Below are 19,380 nucleotides of genomic sequence, written 5' to 3' on the forward strand. Positions count from 1 at the left end.
TTAGGCAGACCATCAACCCTATTCTCAACCTACAATGTCAGCCTGTCAGCCTCACCTGTGATCTTGGCTGTGAAGGGACTGCCAGGAATGTGCTTGCCATCAAACTTTACAATAATGTTGTAATCTCCAGGTGCGGTGGGCAGGTAGGACACAGTGCAGGTTCCATCTTTGTTGTCTTTGCAGCTGATTTCAGCCTTGGACGGTCCTTCTACAGCGAGAGAGAGCCCCCCTGCAGGACACACAGCAGCACACAGCTTCAGCTTCACCTTTGCACTTATTAGCTTCTTAAACTGTGAATTTTAACGTTAAATTAGCTGGAGTGGATATGATAGACAGATAATCAGACAGATAGACAGATTACTTTGATGGATGACATCTGAAATATGTTAATACAGCAGTTTGCAGACAGCATGTCACTGTATCATCTACCTTCAGCAGCGTTCTTCGTGACCACGGTGAACGTAGCCGGTTTGTTGACTGTGCCATGGCACAGGCCGGGTCCATATGCTGTAACCATCCCAGTCTCTGCAGCGTCCACATAGAACTGCAGTGGACTTCCTGTGTGTGGAGATTTCCTGTTAGGGTCGTGATTCTGTCTCTACCGACTCATACAACTACCTACCGGCCATTCACATTTTAAGCCAATTTCCCAGAGCCAAATAAAGCTTAAACCGAGACTTTAATTATAGACATTTCCACTTAGTCCCAGATTAATCCAGGAAAAGTGATAAATACAGCATGTCTAGAATAATGTTAAAACACTGAGTGCACACACCGATTATCCTACACTCTCTCGTAAATAACAGCTTCCCAAACTACACACCAATCTGAAAATACAGGACGTGTTTACCTGGGATGTGGTTTCCATCGTATTTTATGTCCATCTCGTGCAGGCCTCTCTCCGTGGGTGCATATTTCACAGTCACCGTCCCGTCTTTGTTGTCTCTGATCAGAGGCCGGGCCGTTTTTCCTGAAGGCATGCGAACCTCGCCTGCAGAAATAACACCAGGATAATGTCAGTGTGCATCAGACCAGAGCGAGAGACATCCGAGGTTACTGCTGTCGCTTCTGTACAGTAGCAGACGGACTTACCGGTAAGAGCACCCTGCTGAACAGTGAAAGGAATGAGCAGGTTGATGGGGCGGAACTGGGGCTGCTTCGCGTCTCTCGGCACAACTGGCTCCTTTGTAGCCTGAGAATAACAAAAGACGGTTAGAATAACTGGACACATTCACATTTTGCACAGTAGTATGATCACCAGTGTTCTGACACAATGACAATGCATTGCCATCAGTCTAGAGGAGGCACTGAATCAGTTCATCACTTTCCACATAATATATATATTTTTAAAATAACTAAGTAAATAAATAAAATAATGTGTACTTTCTGACACTGAATTAAAAAAGAAGTCTGATCCCGGTGCGATGAAAGGTGCTGTTCACCTGTACATGAAAGGGGCTGTTTGGAATATGCTGTCCTCCAAACCGGATGGTGATGACGTATTTTCCAGGTTCAGGGGCAGTGTAGTAAATATCAAAAGTGCCATCTAAATTCTCCACAACGTCCACGTCCAGCTCAGCTCCGTCTGGAGTGAGGACCTTACAGGTCACCTTCCCTGTCCCGGCAGCTTTAGCATCCACGCTGACCACCGTCTCCTCACACATCTGAATATTGGGCCCCAGGCTGCCTACTCAAACACAAACAAAAACAACAGCTGATATAAACAGCCAAAACACAAATAATAAACACAACCCATATTCATATTACACAGTAACAACAGTTCATCACAAACACAGACAGACGCTGAAGGTTCGATGAGTGATAAAATTGGATTTCAGCTGAAAGGTTAAGAAAGTGCCGCTCACCAACTCCACGTCCTCCGATAGACACTGCAGACAGACATAACAGACCCAGATCAGCACGGCTAGCTGAAGCTGAACCCTTCTGCTTAACACTTTTAACCCTTGAATGCTTGAGTGTTTATCCCCTAAATCCAACCTGAGATATGCATTTACTGGCTGCTAACTAGCCGCTGTGTGTGTACCTGAGAGCAGGCATTTGCTGGCGTCTCCAGTGGGTCGGGCCTGGATGGAGTATGGAGAGAAGGGGATCTGATCGCCACCATATTTTATAGTGATGGTGTAGCGGCCGGTCACATCAGGCACGTAGGACACAGTGTAGGTGCCGTCTTTATTATCCTGGATACTGGCTTTCTTTGGCTTTCCCTCAGGGTCCTGCAGAGAAAGAACAGGACAATCTGTGATCTCAGACTACATCTTCAACATCATGCTCATGGTATGATGAGACTGTATGGCGATGCAGAACTTTAGGAATCAGGGCTGGTGTTCTCTACAAAGACTTGGGAGAAAAGCAGCAAATGGAAATGAGCAGAAGAATGAGCAGCTCACCAGGATCTGCACAGTGAGAAGGCCCTCTCCAGCATCCCGAGCATCAATGGTGAACTCCACTGGTAGACTTGCGGCCACTCCGGCCTTGTCCAGCCCAGGACCGCTGGCACGGACTTTGCTGGCATCATGTGCTGGACCAGAGTGAACCTTGAACGGACTGCAGAGACAGAGAGAGATTACGGATGTGTTCGTTAATAACAACCATAACTGTCTGTGAGTGCTGTGAGGTCAGAGACTAACACCCCTAACCAGTACATGCACATGAAACTGGCCTTTATATGTATGATGCTGTTCATCACAAAATAAACAACAAACAAATAAAAAAACTATAGGAAAAATATACATAACATAGCTGTCGGACAAAAACCTAACTATTTGTATGTTCCAAATGCTCCAAAATGATGACAATTACCACTGAAAGTTAAGATGTTTTTTCCTGTTCCTGTAAAGTTGCCATTTTGCAAATGTGAGGTTTTTGCGTGACAGAGATGATTTTTGGTAATGTCAGATTGTGTGTCTCTGTGTGTGTGTGTGTGTGTGTGTGTGCTGACCTGCGGGGGACATCTTTGTCTGCGTATTTGACCGCCACAGTGTATGGCCCCTCCTCAGCAGGTGTGTAGTTCACTGTGTGTGTTCCGTCTCCATTGTTGAGCACAGCGACGGGCTCAGATGCACCTAAAAGAAACAACAGTGTCGATCACTTACGCATTACTCACTTACTATGTTTATTATAATCTTACACAGAGACCTAAACACTATAAACTAAAGGGTATTTTGAGATGTTTCATTCAATATTTCATGTGTTTTATGAACAATAATATGTCTGCCCTCCGTTTGACTTGGCTGGGTAAGTGTGTTTGTGTGTGTATCTCACCTCCTGGTCCGTACAACTGCACGTCCAGCGGAGCCACACCTGCCTTGCTGCAGTCTACAGTGAAGGTTTGTGGGACGTGAGCTCTGACCCCGCTGCCCAGGCCGGGACCCGAACACTTCACCTTACTCACATCCACCACGTCTCTGACAGGGACGCGGAACGGACTGCCTGCAAAACCATTTAGTATGAATTTGTTAGTGGATCAGCATGAGATCCTCACTCAAACCCAAGTCAAGCTTACAGCTGAATGTACCTGGAATGGGCTGGCCTCCGTAGGTGATGTTAATGTCGTAGTTTCCAGGGATAAAGGGAACGTATTCCACACTGCAGCTGCCATCCTTATTATCCTTACAGGACATTTTAGCCTCAGACGCCCCCTCAATGGTGAGGCCCAAACCTCCGGCCCCAGCACCCCTAGAAAAGAGAATAAAGAAGGGATTGGAGGAAGAGGGCAAAGAACATCATCATCATCATCATCATCATCAACAAACACACACACACATATATATATATATATATAAATATACATATATATATATATATAAACAGCTGCTGTCAAATGTAGGTAGCTTGGCAACTCTTCTTAGCTATGCCATTTAATTCAAAGTAAAAATATGCAGAGGTGTTAATAGAGACTATGATGCAAGTTTAGCTCCACAAGGGAGCGCTATCAGCACTTCAGAGCACTTCTGAAGAAGTGTGTGTCATTGAAGGGAAGGAAACCGGCATGCAATGAGCACAGGTAAAATTAAAATGAAACACTGAAAATCTATTAAAAACAGAGAAGTATTTAATGTTTTATGTTAGTATTTATTTTTAATCTTAATATTATATATTTAACTAAGTATTAATATTTAACAAGACTAACGACACTTCTCAGTTTTGGATTAACTGAAGTAATAATGAATTTAATCTATTATGGAAATAGTCATTAGCTGGTCAGTACCGAGTCTCTACAGTGAAGCAGTTGGCTTTGTTCACAATGCCTCCCTCCAGTCCTGGACCATACGCCCGAACACGAGAGGGGTCGCACCCTTCCACCACTGAGACTCTGAAGGGGCTCTTAGGAACAGCAACTTCATCGTAGAAAACCTCGATACGATGCATACCTGTACAACACACACACACACACACACACACAAACACAGAGAGAGAGAGAACAGAGTGGAGAAATTAAACCTTACCTTTCCTCAGATTTTGATGTGAATTATGTGATTGTTTGTATTATTTTATGTTTTATTCATTTGAAAAAATACAACAAATACACACTGCATTAACTTAAAACTATTCACATAACAGTGGAAATCAGACTGTAATGTTTTGTCTTTTAAATGGGCTCATTTTAGTTGACTTTTTACAAATTTTACAGATTTTTACTTTGTCCAAAAACGAGCACATACTCCTTCCGATTGATGATGCCTCATTTTCAGTAAGCATAAAAGGTTGTGTCTGGGCTATGTTATACTGGGCCTTTAGGATAAAAGCTCTATTTATAACAGTCAGGCTTTAGTGCAATCCCTCTGTGGCAAGAGTTCCAGCATCACACACATACCTGTGTGTTTAACAGCACTGTGTTCCCCAAAGCGCTTCTAATTATAAAGCCTGCATCTGTCTCTTTACCTCGCCCCATCAGTATCTCCCTCCCTGGAGCCCAAAGCTTCAGCCTAATGTCTCAGCCTGTATTTTTATCTCCTGACTTTTCTACAAACACCAAACGAACTGCACCTGTTCACTTACATCTACCCCTAACCTTTCTCTCCTGATCCAGGACCAAGCCATGAAAACGGTGGCATTTCAGAATGTGCTTATTTACACTGAAAGTGTCAGTTTTTGTTAGGTTACAGTAACTGAAGCCAAAATGAATCTATTTTAAACTCAAGATTCAGTAAAAACTCCCATTCATTTCCAAGCCATTAATGTTCCAGTGTCTTACCGTCTTCAAAGGCAGTGTACTCCACCCTGTATGTACCGTCACCCTTATCTGTGATCTGTGTGTCTGTGTTAGCGCCTGATGGATTGATGATGCACACTTTGACATGATTTCCTCCAGTTTTGTTCTGAGCACGAGCGTCCACGATGAAGTGTGTGGTCACATCCCTGAGGACACCTGGAGTCACACCAAACCACCATTAAAGCTCAATCATGTCTCACAAAGCATGTATAAAGTTCATGTTCCACCAAAAAGACCATAAAGTAACCTTTAACAGAGGGTCAGACCAAAGATCAAATTAGCTCAGCCTCCCCCCCCCCACACACACACACACTTGCAACAAATAATGGATAATAATTATATTATCATATCTTATCATAGTCTCTTAATTAATGTGAAATCTACCTTTAGGTTCCACTCCAGGTCCATAGACTTTAACCCCACTGGTGTCCACTGCGGGCTCCACCTGTATGCGGATGGGGCATTTTGGCACCATCTGGCCGCCGTAGCGGATGCTGATGGTGTAAGGGCCGTCGGACTGGGGTGTGTAGGTGACGGAGAATGTTCCGTCGTTGTTGTTGTAGATGCACACCTCTGCTTTGGCCCCGGAATCCGACACAATTTCCACCGTCAGCTCGGCCTCGCCCGCTCTGCTGCAGTCCACAGTGAAGGTGGCCACTTCTCCTGCTTTCGCCCTCTCCAGCCCGGGGCCGCTAACAGTGACCCGGCTTGCGTCCAGCGCCGGTTTCACCGCCGCTTTGAAAGGAGAGCCGGGGATGTGTTTTTCCCCATACAGGATGTTAATGTTGTAGTCTCCTGCTTCAGTGGGCAGGTAAGAAACCGAGCATGTACCGTCACCATTGTCCTGGCATTCAATCTTAGCTTCACATGGACCCTCCACCGTCAGGCCCAGCCCACCTGCACCTGCTCCTTTAGTGTCAATGCTGAATGGAGCTGGTTTGCCCACAACGCCTCCCTTCAGCCCTGGTCCATATGCTCGTACCTGATGAAGAGCCGAAAGGATTCAGGGTTATTAAGCTGCTGTTATTGCAGACAATAATAAAAACAAGCTCTACTTGTGTATGATTTTTTTTTCAGATATTTTTAATTATACATTTTAAATGCAAACTAAAACCTTTCAGTACAGAACACACAGTAAATGAATCATACTAATAAACATGCATGCATCTATGTTAACTGTAGGGTAAAGTTCAAAGTAAAGTCCCAACATCATGACTTCCCACCTTTGATGGGTCAGCAGGCATGAGGCCTTCCACTGTGAAGGGGCTTCCCGGCACAGGGTTTCCATCATAGCTGACGTCCACCTTATACTGACCCTCCTCAGGGGGAATGTACTTCACATTGGTGACCCCTTTAGCCCTGTCTGGTTCCAACTTGCAAGGAATAGGCCTGCCGGAGGGTGAAACCATCTTCACTCCAACATTGCCCTGGCCTCCAGCTCCCTGTGTGTTTACAGTGAACTCCTGGTCCTTTCCCACCTCCACTTCTGAAAGTGTACAGCAGCAGCAGACACAGCGTCAGAAAACCATCAGACTAAAAGGGGTGGGTTTGTAAAACTGGCGTATCAGTCCCCCTGAGGCCTGAACTGTGTCCCTCTTTTATTCCATACTCTAGATCACAGTAAGTCATACAGTGTCAGATCTCACACAGTAGGTCCACTAGAAATGACTGAACACCTCCACCCAGGTGGATTTAGGGGTTAAGGGATAAAGTGTGTAAATCACACATTTGGTAGAACGGTCTCTTTAAAGCTCATGTCCACAAATGTAAGGTACTTACTTTCATTGAGACCTTGCACCTTGACTTTACCCAGGTCCAGAGGAGGAGCAACAGTGATGTCGAAAGGGCTTTTAGGGATGGGGTCTCCTCCATGGGTTACTGAGATGCTCATATTACCCTGGTTACAAATGGATCAAAACGTACGAGTGTAAACAGTCACCATCATTTTAAATCATTAAGGGTTATAGAGTACATTATCTATTGGGCAATATTCCCCCACCTGCTGAAGCGCAGTGTATTTGACAGTGTAGGAGTAATCATGATTATCAATAATCTCAAAGTCCTTCACTGCATTTCCTTTCTGTCCGGTGCTGAAATGGACCTCTGGTTTGGCCTTGCCCGCCCCTTTGGTGTAAATGGTGAAATGGGTTGGAGTGTCCACCTGTACACCTGTAAAGCGGTTCTGTGTTAATACTCAGCCATCTCTCAGTTCACTGAGTGTCCAGCAGTGTGTAGACAGTGTTTCTTCACGAGTGTAGCTGCACTAACCTGTTCTGTTTATTCCTGGCCCCTCTGCTCTCACTTTTCCAGCATCATGAGAGGGTTCCACCTTTACTTTGAATGGGCTGCTGGGAATCTCCTGCATCGGAGAAACAGGCTTTCGTTTGTAAAAGTGTAAAAATGCACAGCTGCATCATACTGCTGGAGAATAAACTGCTAAATTAATTTGGGCATGTTAGAATTATATGGATTATACTTGATGCAGATTCTAATATTCTGTACTGGCACAATGGAGCCAATTATAAGAATATTTAAAAATAGTAAAGTAATCAAACTGAATCTAAATGTGGTGAAACTTGAGATTTGATGATGTACTGAATCATTACCTAAAGAATCATTATTAAACTGAATCGTTCTGGCTTCTCCAGAAATTAAATCATGTTCAACACTGTGGTAATTTTATTTAATAATCCTGCAGGAAAGTGCTTGTATACCTTTTCTGCAAACAGCACCATGACCGTGTAGCGTCCTGGAGCAGGGGGGGTGTATTTCACGGTGAAAGTGTCGTTGTCATTTTTGATGATGTCAAAGTCAATGTCTGCCTCAGCTGGTCCCACAACTCCTGCGGCACATTTTATTCCAATGCTGATGTCACCTGCAACACCGTCCGTCACAAAGCACCAGTCAGAAGACCAAGACAGGAATAGCTCCAAGACATATAATAGAAAATTAGAAATACAGCAATACAATACAATATTTAAAAAATTCTAATAAAACAACCTTGGCCAGCTTCACTGCAGTCCACGGTGAAGTATGTGGGCTCACTGGATTTCAGACCTGTTTTCTCCACCCCAGGACCGTACACCTTTACCTTATCTGGGTGGCAGCCTTCACCAACAAGAACCTGCACACACACAAACACCTCAGTGTTGGGCTATTTCATGGTGTGTTAAAGTCTGTATGGTGTGGTCTAGTGTTTCTATTCTGTTTTAGGGTGTGTTATGTGTTGATGGTGTGTGAGGGTATGTTATGCTGTATTATGGTGTGATGGCCTGTGTTGGGGATGTTGGGTTGTGTAATTGTGTGCTGGCTTGTTTTGCTGGCATTAATGTGTGTGTGTGTGTGTGACGCTTACCCTGAATGGGCTGTTGGGTACATTGACTCCACCCCAGCTGATGATGATGGTGTGCTTAATTGGCTTTGTTGGTACGTAGACACACACGAAGGTGCCGTCACCTTTATCAGTAATCTTGATATCAATAATGCAGCCTTCAGCGTCCTGCACAATACACAATGACAAACATGAGGAGGCGCTCCTATCTGTAGACATGTAGATAGATGAGTGTAACTGTAGTGGACAAAACCTCAGTCTTACCTGAGCGTAAATCTTCAGTTCCCCCTTCCCCGCCTGCCGGGCATCGATGGTGAACTCTGCTGGCTTATTCACAATCACTCCAGTGGGCTGTAGACCAGGACCAAAGGCTCTAACCTGCGGGGGAGACACATTCAAACACTGGTAGGATACAACAGACCTACAGACTCCAAACTGGTACCCTAGCAGAAAGACCCTTTCCCACTGTCCAGGAAAAAGAGTCTCCAAATGACTTCAGGCAGTGCTATATATCCTATATATATCCTACATACACTGTACAGGAACTTATCTGCACTATAAACGCTATATGTCCAAATGTTTGTGGACACCCCTTCTAATGAACACATTCAACTACTTGATGCAAGCACTGCTGACACAGATGTGCAAATGCACGCACACAGGTTGGCACCATGCCAAATGCCAGGCGTGGGCTAGAGGGATATAAAGCCCCCCAGAATTGAGGAGCTGTGGAGCAGTGGAAGAACTGTGGATGGTGCTCTATCCAATACTTTTGGGTGGAGCAGGAGAGTTGGGGATGATGAGGTGGGGTGGTGATCATCATCCGACACAAACTCTTATTAACGATCCTGTCACTAAATGCAATCAAATCCTCACAGCAATGCTTCTCCAAACCTCACAGCAATGCTCTGCTCCAAAATCTAGTAGACAGTCTTCTTCTCAGGACAGTAGAGACAGTTACTCCAACAGCAGCAGGAGAAACTCTTTAATACGCTTGATTTCAGAAGAAACAGTGAATAAACAGGTGTCCCAATACTTGTGTCCATATAGTGTCTACACTCCATACGGTGAATTACAAAGTTCAGTAAGGTGCCTTGTTTGCAAATGTTCAGGGAGGTTAGTTCACTCCATGCTAACTTAGACTACACACACCGCTCACCTTCTCAGGGAAGACATCGTTAGCTGCTGGCAGGATGTGGGCCATGAAGGGGCTGTCCTTAATATCCTCATCATCACAGATTACGTGGACAGCGTAGTCTCCAGGCTCTGTGGGCCAGTAGCGAACGTCACAGGAACCGTCACCTTTATCCTCACACTCAATCTTAGCCTGCGATGGGCCCTCGATCGAAAAGCCTGCAAGGAGGACACATTACTGAAACACAGCATGGAGAAAAGAACCCCAGCACCACCCACATCACACATGGCATCCTAGGGATCCTACCACACCCTAATAAATGCTGTCACACACCTATAAAAAACATCAGCTGGCTGATAATACCAGCCAACACTGACCACCTATGGGTTATTGGTGTTGATAAAGCACAGATAATTAAAGGATGCTGGTCTGCTGGTCTGCTGGCTGGAGTTACTCACCTAGAGTTCCAACTTCAGTGCCAATGGCCTCAACCACAAAGTCTGCTGATTTGCCCACCATGCCCGTCTTTAAACCCGGACCCCAGGCTCGCACCTTCTGTAGCCCCGCCTCCACGCTCACTTCGACCTCAAAGGGGCTGGGAAATGGAAACACACAGATTTTTTACACACACCCTGAGGCTGACTGTGCAGTGCAGGATGAGGAGAGTAAACGCTGGTGTGGGAATAATAATAATAATAGCTGCTTATGGTTCAGGGGCGTTTCCGTTTCACCTGCGTGGGATTGGCTGCCCTCCCCAGGTTATGGTTACAGTGTATTTTCCAGGAACGGTGGGGCGATAGTCACACTCATACACTCCATCACCAACGTCACGCACCTTCACTGGCACCTCAGCTCCACCTAAGACACACACACGCGCACACACACACAGAACACAAATCTGAGCCTGAGACCAGCGCACATTCCCAATTTTATATTACATACAGCGGATTCTAATGTTTAGGAAAATGTTGTGTTATTGAATTAAATATATTATATTACATATTTTATATTTAAAAATTCATATTATATCACCAGTAACCATTTAGAATGGAGGACAATGAAATTGCAAATTGGAAAATTGGAATTATAGCACAAATGCATTAACTAGCTATTAAAAAAAGTTCCATTTTGAATTCAGGTTTACTTTGAGATGTGTAAATAAACAGTAATTGTGTATTTAAATGTGTAGAAGTGTGTCTCTGTAGAGGATCTGACTTACTAACATTTCATTAAAATATAGGTCAACCACAGGGACTTACTTGGGCCTTTCACCGAAACCTTCAGTTCTCCAGTTCCTGCACCTTTAGTGAACACCCGGAAGTCTGCCACCTCCTTCACGCGAACGCCCTTGGGCTGCAGTCCTCGGCCAGTGGCCCGACAGGCATTAGCGTTGCTGGCTAAACGGAGACAACACACACACACACACACATGTTTAAGTTTTCACAAGGTACAGACTAGAGCTGTCCTGTGTTAGTAAGCTGGGCAAAGTCAAGAAAACAAGGCTCGACCTGCTGGACACGGACCTACGACACGTCGAACATGACACAACAGAGGCACAGAAGAAGCCCAAGCTGCCAGCTGCACTCCAGGGCCGTATGAAACTGTGCTCAGGTAAAACTCCATCACAAACACAGACATTAACCTAAAACCCATAAAATCATGCGCAAAGGTCCGCAACCCAAGCCTTCTTACTGAAAGATGAAAAATGCAGAAACTTACTAACAGAAACAAAACCACTGAACACCTTCTGCTGTCCACGACACATTCACACGCGTTCTCCTCCTATGCCTTTCAGTACGCACCATACACATGCTCTCTCTCTCTCTCACTCTCTCTCTTTGATGCACTAGGCAGAATTAAAGTGATGTTTTTTGAATGAACCCTTTTAGGTGTTATGCTGGAGTTACAACGCTAGTGTAACTACAAAGTAACATAAACCTACACCCCACCAATTAGCATGGTGCTAACTGCTAATTGAATAAACCAATCTTGTGCTGACTAACGGAAAACTGTGAATGAAATTTCTGATCAAACCATCACTTTAAGCAGGCCAGGGGTGAAGCACAGAGCAGGTCTCAGATCAGAGACCTAGGGTACGGCAAGAGCAGCACCAAGCAGAAAAAGCTAAGACGGGCAGAGATGGGCGGGGCATCGAGTGGACAAGGCTATGCTTGCCCCACGATCATTTGGGCGGGCCGCGGGGCGCACCTTTCGGTTTGGGCAGCTGTTTCCCTGCAGGCGGAGTGCGCACTGACTGGGGGAGAATCTGCAGTGCTGGAGTAGCACTTACAGGAGCTACAACAACAAACAGCACAGGGAGGTCTCTTCTCATTATTACCGTAAGGAAAAGATCAGAGCGGGGAGCAGAGGGGACCTGCGCTTACCTTCGGAGATGTGCACTTTAAAGGGGCTTTTGGGAATGGGCTGTCCAGCGAAGGACACATGAATGGTGTGGGGTCCCTCTATCACAGGCTTGTAAGTGCAGCGGAAAACACTATCACCCTTGTTTTCTAGAATGACCTCCACAGTGTCCTTCTTGCCCTGAGGATCCACTATGACCACACTAACATCACCGGCTCCGGCACCTGCAGGACCAGAGAGAGTAGCCATTCAGACAGAACAACAGAACAGCACCAGCCTGAGAGAAATCATTTCTGAGAAATGCAGCTCATAATAAGTTCTGTTATCAAATATCTTTACTGTTCTTCAAACACTATGTCTGATCCCACTGCGCCTGTTAGAATCACCAAAGCCTTTAATCTGAAGAGTAAAGCGCCAGAGGCTGTTTGTAATTCAAGTCCTACACTGTTCTTGTATTTTACTTCTTCCCCTTGCACTTCAAGAAATCTGTGTGGGTCTGTGTGGGTCAACAGTTGTAATTCTATATATATGACATATATAGACCAGGTGATATATTTCAATGCATTGGTTTTTGTGACATTGCAAAAACAGTGAAGCCAAAACAGGCAGTCTGTTCAGTGCATATAGACTGAGGAGTCAACAATCCCCACATACTACATATATATACTATACATATATACTACATATACTTCAGATTCATATTTCATACATAAAAATCAATCAGGTTTCTTTTTTGGGACCAGAAATGCTTTTTGTAATTGTCCTCCCAGTAAGTTACCCACCTGCAGTATAGATGTCAAAGTAGGTGGGTTTATGAGTCACATTGCCGGTGGGCTCCAGTCCGGGGCCTCTGGCCTGTACTTTGTTGGGGTCACCAAGAGCCTTAGCCACATTGACCAAGAAGGGGCTCTTATCAATGTCCTGTCCAGCAAACAGCACCTTTACCTGGGACAAGGAGAACAGTCTAAATGAAGGAATGTGTAATAATATAGGCAAATCCCTCAGTGTCTTGTGTTTATCTGTCTATTATGCATAACTGCAAAGCACACGTGTATTTTACTCATTCCTTTAAAAAGGATTTTTGCTTTGGACCCCTTACAGAATTAAATTATAAGCCACTGATAAAAGACAACTCAAAAGCTGGCTATAACTCTGTTGAGTACCTTGTGAGGTCCAGCCACCTTGGGTACGTAACTGACAGAGTAGGTCCTCTTCTTATCATTGTTGGGAACGACTTTAGCCTGAAAACATAGAGACAGAGTCCATTGTTAAAATATTCATGAGAATGAGTCTTAAAGTGTTTAAAATGAGGAGAGAACAACCTTAAACAACTCCAACAAAGACAGACACAGTTACTGAGTTAGGCTGTTCATGCAGGTTGCCTTCACCAACGCTGTGATGCATGTTCTTGTGTCCTCTAGGTTTTACATTATTATTATTATATTCTGTTACATGACTTGCAGTGTGATAGTCAATAGTCAGCATCATGGTTGAGATATGGAGAACCCCACCATCTCTCACCTCCTCTCTATAACCTTCTGGATCCTCCACATACACTATAACCTCGCCCAGTCCAGCATCCAGAGTCTCCACCGTAAACACAGCTGGTTTCATTACCATGTTCCCTTGAGGCTCAATACCTGTGTTTATACAGAAAATGACTGATCATTACCATAAACAACATGAATAATTCAAGTATGCATTATCATCATTCCCACTGCCAAAGAATCCCTGTCTGATTGTGTTTAATTTAGGCTCTTGAGTCATTAGGGTCAGTGAAAATGACCCACCAGGCCCATAGGCTTTGGCCTTTTTGGGGTGCAGCTGCCTGGGCTTCACCGGAGCGCCCGGCTTCAGCTTGGCCTTGGGGAACTGTGAGAGGTAAGTCATCACTGAGTGCTCGTCTACATCCGGGTCCACAATCTCCTCAGGGGCGATCACCTGGAGGTCAGAGAGCAAATAAAGGATCAGATACACGTTATCACACAAAGGGGAATATCATACTCTGAGGTTATCAGCCCTAATGGTCCCTGCTCTCTCTCTCTCTCTCTCTCTCTCTCTGCCACCCTCTGCCCAAGAATTTGTGACACAAAGCCACTATCATGCTAGGAATGTAGCAAATGTTTCATGGCAGGACTGTGTCAAAACAGCGAAGTTTGTGTGCGTGTGTGTGTGTGTGTGTGTGTGTGTGTGTGTGTGCTTGCGAGTGTATACCTGTGGTACTCCCAGCCAGTCGTCAGCCTGCTGCATGGCCTCCCTCGCGTTCTCCACTGGCTGATTTGGGTCCCATGTCTCCCAGTCGGGACACAAGCCTGCAGATACAGAGAGACCCACAGTAAAGAGACAGGTCTCTGTGTGGGATATTCCTCCATACACTGAAACTGAACATGCTGCTGTAATCTGTCTCTACTTCCTAGCACTTCTGGGTGGTTTAACTGCTACCACACAGCTTCCGGGTCGAGCAGAAACGAGATTAGATGGACAAAGTGCATCATCACACAGGGTGAGAAAGGGTATTTAGCTATTTTTTGCAACATGCAAAAAGACTGGCAACTACACTATATGTACAAAAGTATTGGGACACCTCATTTACTGTTTTTTTGTGAAATCATGGATATTAAGAACGAGGGAAGACTTTCTACTAGATTCTACTAGACACAGAAAGGTTGGGCCTGCTGCTTTAAGTGCTTCCGTGGTGCGTCACCGGTGGACAGGCTGAATAAAGCTGCAAGTCGTGATTAAAGAGAGTGCTCTCATGAAGCAGGGAGACAAATGAGCCATCCGCTCTAGAAACAGCGCTAATTAAACGCTCACAAATCCTTTTTAGGTCCCTGAGTGTTCTGAACTCCTCAGGCCGTCTGGGAGAGGCCGGGTTTGTGTAAGAGTGGCTGAATGTAAGATGTGAACAATCTGCTGTGAGGGTGAGGAGGTACTGAGGAAAGCACAGCCCTGTATGGTCACATCGGTGGCTGTTCTACAAGAGCTGCTTAATGTCAGACACACTGCAGTAAACACACACACACCCACACATCCCAGCCACCCGCCCCACACACACACAGCTGACAGAGCAACAGGGTTGAAGTGAAATATGAAAACTGGTGACATGGGCATATTCAGAACGGTTAAAACTCCTTCACTAACTAGTGGATACAAATTACACACTATACCGATTTATTTACAGGCAAAATGTAGTCACTCGTGTTTGGTGTTTCCTGGGGCCAATGTGCATTATATGTCCAAATATTTGTGGACACCCCTTCTAATAAATGCATTCAGCTACTTTCAGTTGCACCCTAATGTCAGGCGTGGACTAGAGGAGTATAACCCCCCACCAGCATTGAGCTGTGGAGCAGGGGATGAAGTGGAGTGATGACCTCACTAACACTCTTGTCACTGAATTGCAATCAAATCCTCACAGCAATGCTCTGCTCCAGAATCTAGTAGAAAGTCTTCTTCTCTTGACAGTAGAGACAGTTACTCCATCAGAAGCAGAATCAGCTCTTTAATACTCTTTAATAAAAAACAATGGAGGAGCAGGTGTCCCAATACTTTTGTCCATATATTATAGCCAACAAGTAATGAAAGGTTATACTCCACCAACTAGCATGATGCTAACTGCGAATCTAAATCAACACAGTTTTGGCCCAGTCCTCACTTTAACCGCAAAGAGAAGCACATCCTGTGAGTAATTATGAGACTTTATCATAAGGGCTCATAAAGGTCATCATAAATATCTCTGTGTGGCTGAGCAGGGGGCTGATGGTCTGCACCTAATTTGGATACTAAAGGGTTTAGTTATAAAAAGCTTTGCTCAGGGGCTTGGGCCTGCTGAAAGCGTGGCTTAGTGTGAGCCAACTGTCCACCTGTCAGGGAGGTCTGCGCGACAGCCTGAAGGCACAAATAACCCAGACAGCTTCACCAGGACCTCCGGCAGCTGGGCCTGAGGAACTAGCCACACTGCTGATCAGGGAGTAGGAATAGTGAGAACCTCCAGCGGTCATTCAGGCCTCAGTGGGGGGGGGAGGTGTGAATCACATTACAAGCCTTATAGCCCAGCTGCTATCTTTCTGCCTTGATGGTCCATATCCATGTGTGTGAGTGGCCCATACTTACCAGTAAGCAATGAGTGCCACTTAAAGTAGCTGAATGCATTCATTAGAAGGGGTGTCCACAAACATGTGGACATATATATTGTAGCTAAATTATCGGCCGATGTGACTGACCACACCATGTATCAGTACACGTATAATTTGATGTACACATTTCATAAACATGTGAAAGCCGCTGCTGACCTGGATGATAACCAAAGTGAATGCAAGCAACTCGGATCAGACTTTAAGACGTCAGACTCTAAATAAATCAGATCTGTGTCACATATTGTCAAAATTGAAATTCCACCCTGCCTCTGACACAGCCTCTTCAGGAACCCTTTCACGCTGCAGTGGTACACACCTGGAGCACAGTTATCCACCAAAGCTCCGAGCGCTTTGCCGTCCCTCCAGTCGCGGTTGAAGTTGTTGATAGGCAGCTGGGGGACCTTGTTCTGGATCCAGCCGAGCAGACGCTGCTTCGGAGTGAGCTTCTTCTTCTCCTCATCGTCATCGTCGTCCCACATGGGCATGGAGATGGAGTAGTGCAGGATGAGCGTCCAGATCATTCCCAGGATGAGCTTCAGGTTTCCGTCCACGATGGCTTTGCTGTCTGTGAAGCAGAAGGAACTGTTAGAGCATGGCAGTCCTGAGACGTTCCTCACAACAGAAGGCCAGAACAGAACGGACGGATCAGGGTGAACTGGCAGATGAAGTCTGGAATCATTCACCATTAGTTTCTGCTCTTTAATTTTTCAGATATCTGGAAAACAGGCATGTTGTAGTGATTGTAATGTACACTATAAAAAAGGTGCTTTAACTTAAAGTGTTAGGAGTTAACTAAAGCTAAAATAGTAAATTAACAGAACAACTGAATCATTAAAGCTCATGTTTATTTACAGTGAACCTTGAGATGTTCAACTTTTAATGCTACTCAGTGTTCTTTACTCGACTTCTTTTTACTTCTGAAAACCCCGTCAGCTACTTAATATTGTCTGCTAAACCAGTCCCTAATGGCGCCCCCTACAGTCCAGGACCAATCAGTCCAGTGCACATCCATTGACCTTCCGGCCACAATGCATATGGCAGAGCTACGCTAACACACCGCACCCTTCACACACACACTCCCAAAGACGCAGTCGCACTCGGAATTTCTCCGGCTGTCTCTGAGAATCATCACTCAGAAATGTCATGATTTCATGGAGCTTCGGAAACCAATATTTCATAACATCAGAAAGGCAGCATGATATTTATCTGAAGTACGTGAGGGCTGGGCCTGCGCTCGGTGGGCTACACAGAGCCGGTCAGATCCAGAGGCATTTCGTTACTGTGGTTCTCCAAAATATTTATCCCAGCTTGTCTAAAAGAGAAACACGCTAATGAAGTAACACAGTGGTGTGTGTGTGTATGTGTGTGTGTGTGTGTGTGGGTGTGTGTGTGTGGCAATGACTGCATTAGCTAGCAAGGAAACCATTTATCCTAAATGACTGAAAAGGCTCAGTAACACACACTCACCCCTCCTGCAGGAACTAAACACATTCCTGACCCCCTGGCCCTTCCACACAATTATGCTACAAGTGTCTGACCTTCACACACACACATAACCACAAACATACACACACACATACACACACACACCGCTGGGCTATTTTAAGCATCAGCTGAGTGTTTGAGCAAGCGGATATTTTGCCACCCATGACTCACCCGCTAATAACTGGCATGTGCCAATCAACAGATAGTAGCGTGTTTAGCTGCCCCACACTACAGGTCACAGTGACACACTCGCACTACAGGCCATATGGTGGCAGGTGATGTACCATAAATGTATGAAATACATCATACCTACACTATGGACAAAAGTATTGGGGTCAAGGGTATTAAAAAGCTGCTCTTGTTGGAGTAACTCTCTCTACTCTCCAGGGAAGAAGGCGTTCTTACTAGATTTAGGACTACTGCTGTGAGGATTTGATTGCATTCAGTGACAAGAGCGTTAGTGAGGTCAGGATGTTGAACGATCATCACCCCACCTCGTCATCCCCAACTCCCCAAAAGTATTGATTGGAGCACCACCATCACTCCAGAGCCAGTGGAATTCAGAAATCCATGAGGAGCCTATGCCAATAGGTTCACGTGTATCTGCTCCGCAAAGTCCTATCTGCACATCTGTGTTAGCAGTGGGTGCAGCTTAAAGTAGCCGAATGCATTTATTATATATATGCATTTATTATATATTAAGGACGTATAGTATATTGTGCTGCACGTAATTCAAGTACGCCATGTGCCAGTGCAGAGAATTATGTGAGTAAGAACTGGAGGAAATAGGGTGGAATAAAGTGACAATTTTCTTCAGAATTAGAAATATTACACACTTTAAAGTTGTTCAGCTCCGCCAGGGACAGAGTTCAGTACGTCTGGAAAGAGCTACCATATTCCCCAGAGCCTTCCAACACACCAGCTGTTGAGTGGTTGGGTTATCTTCCATCACACTAAATCATGGAGCCATGCAGGGCACTGAAACACACTCCATACCATTGAGGAAATGAGATGGATACTGGTCTGGCACTGCGTGTGTGTGTGTGTGTGTGTGAGAGAGAGAGAGTAAGAAAGGGAGGTTCTAGAGCTAGAGAGAGTTCCCTGAAGTCTACCTGCCTTCTTTATTTGTACAATGTTTTGTTTGGTCAATCTCAATCCACCCCACCCACCTTAGGACTGCCCTGCTTTTCTGTATCAGTAGACAGCAAGAAACTAAACTCCTCAAACCACCAGAGTGCACTGACCCACGTTCCTCAACAAACACCAACAAACCTGCTTGGTTTTTCATTAAATCCTGTGTTTCGTTTGCGGGGGGCTCTTGAAAGTTTGACCCCCCACCCCCCCCAGATTTACATTGATTCACCTGGCCTATCCTTTCTCATTTTGTCACGCTCTTATAATATAAAGATGGAAGACTTTGGGTTCCCTAAGGAACCTTTCAAAAGAACAATTTATGGCAAATGAGAACATTTTTGTTATGTTATGGTCAAGTGAACGTTACTCTTAGAACCATGTATGTCCTGACCAAGAACCGTCCTGTGGATTAAGTCCACTCCCTGACTCAGAATGTTGGGGTTTGTTTGGTCAGTGTGCCACACAGACGTTAGTGTATAGTCATATGCAAAAGTTTGGGCACCCCTGAGTTACTTACTGAACGTAACACACTGGAACAATCTCTGTCTATTAGTACTGAAATGTG

General features: G+C 45.1%; 1 protein-coding gene across 1 annotated transcript in view; it reads right to left on the reverse strand.

Annotated features, from left to right (window-relative positions):
• flnca (filamin C, gamma a (actin binding protein 280)) overlaps positions 1 to 19,380 on the reverse strand; it is a 28,504-nt gene that overhangs the window by 8,614 nt on the left and 510 nt on the right. Inside the window, exons 2-34 of the mRNA XM_072662845.1 lie at positions 16,513 to 16,761; positions 14,275 to 14,372; positions 13,851 to 14,001; positions 13,582 to 13,700; positions 13,224 to 13,301; positions 12,843 to 13,005; positions 12,084 to 12,284; positions 10,959 to 11,096; positions 10,431 to 10,557; positions 10,158 to 10,294; positions 9,724 to 9,917; positions 8,829 to 8,942; positions 8,589 to 8,732; positions 8,234 to 8,357; positions 7,948 to 8,108; positions 7,502 to 7,592; positions 7,233 to 7,402; positions 7,013 to 7,130; positions 6,457 to 6,719; positions 5,618 to 6,215; positions 5,216 to 5,389; positions 4,229 to 4,391; positions 3,536 to 3,696; positions 3,283 to 3,450; positions 2,960 to 3,083; positions 2,409 to 2,565; positions 2,045 to 2,234; positions 1,866 to 1,889; positions 1,443 to 1,687; positions 1,093 to 1,192; positions 851 to 991; positions 430 to 558; positions 56 to 229 (exon numbers count right to left, since the gene is read on the reverse strand). Of these exons, the coding sequence (XP_072518946.1) occupies positions 56 to 229; positions 430 to 558; positions 851 to 991; positions 1,093 to 1,192; positions 1,443 to 1,687; positions 1,866 to 1,889; positions 2,045 to 2,234; positions 2,409 to 2,565; positions 2,960 to 3,083; positions 3,283 to 3,450; positions 3,536 to 3,696; positions 4,229 to 4,391; positions 5,216 to 5,389; positions 5,618 to 6,215; positions 6,457 to 6,719; positions 7,013 to 7,130; positions 7,233 to 7,402; positions 7,502 to 7,592; positions 7,948 to 8,108; positions 8,234 to 8,357; positions 8,589 to 8,732; positions 8,829 to 8,942; positions 9,724 to 9,917; positions 10,158 to 10,294; positions 10,431 to 10,557; positions 10,959 to 11,096; positions 12,084 to 12,284; positions 12,843 to 13,005; positions 13,224 to 13,301; positions 13,582 to 13,700; positions 13,851 to 14,001; positions 14,275 to 14,372; positions 16,513 to 16,761 (5,388 nt within the window). The remainder of the gene's footprint in view (positions 1 to 55; positions 230 to 429; positions 559 to 850; positions 992 to 1,092; positions 1,193 to 1,442; positions 1,688 to 1,865; positions 1,890 to 2,044; positions 2,235 to 2,408; positions 2,566 to 2,959; positions 3,084 to 3,282; positions 3,451 to 3,535; positions 3,697 to 4,228; positions 4,392 to 5,215; positions 5,390 to 5,617; positions 6,216 to 6,456; positions 6,720 to 7,012; positions 7,131 to 7,232; positions 7,403 to 7,501; positions 7,593 to 7,947; positions 8,109 to 8,233; positions 8,358 to 8,588; positions 8,733 to 8,828; positions 8,943 to 9,723; positions 9,918 to 10,157; positions 10,295 to 10,430; positions 10,558 to 10,958; positions 11,097 to 12,083; positions 12,285 to 12,842; positions 13,006 to 13,223; positions 13,302 to 13,581; positions 13,701 to 13,850; positions 14,002 to 14,274; positions 14,373 to 16,512; positions 16,762 to 19,380) is intronic.

Source organism: Salminus brasiliensis, chromosome 19 (assembly GCF_030463535.1).
Source record: "Salminus brasiliensis chromosome 19, fSalBra1.hap2, whole genome shotgun sequence".
NCBI classification, from domain to species: domain Eukaryota; kingdom Metazoa; phylum Chordata; class Actinopteri; order Characiformes; family Bryconidae; genus Salminus; species Salminus brasiliensis.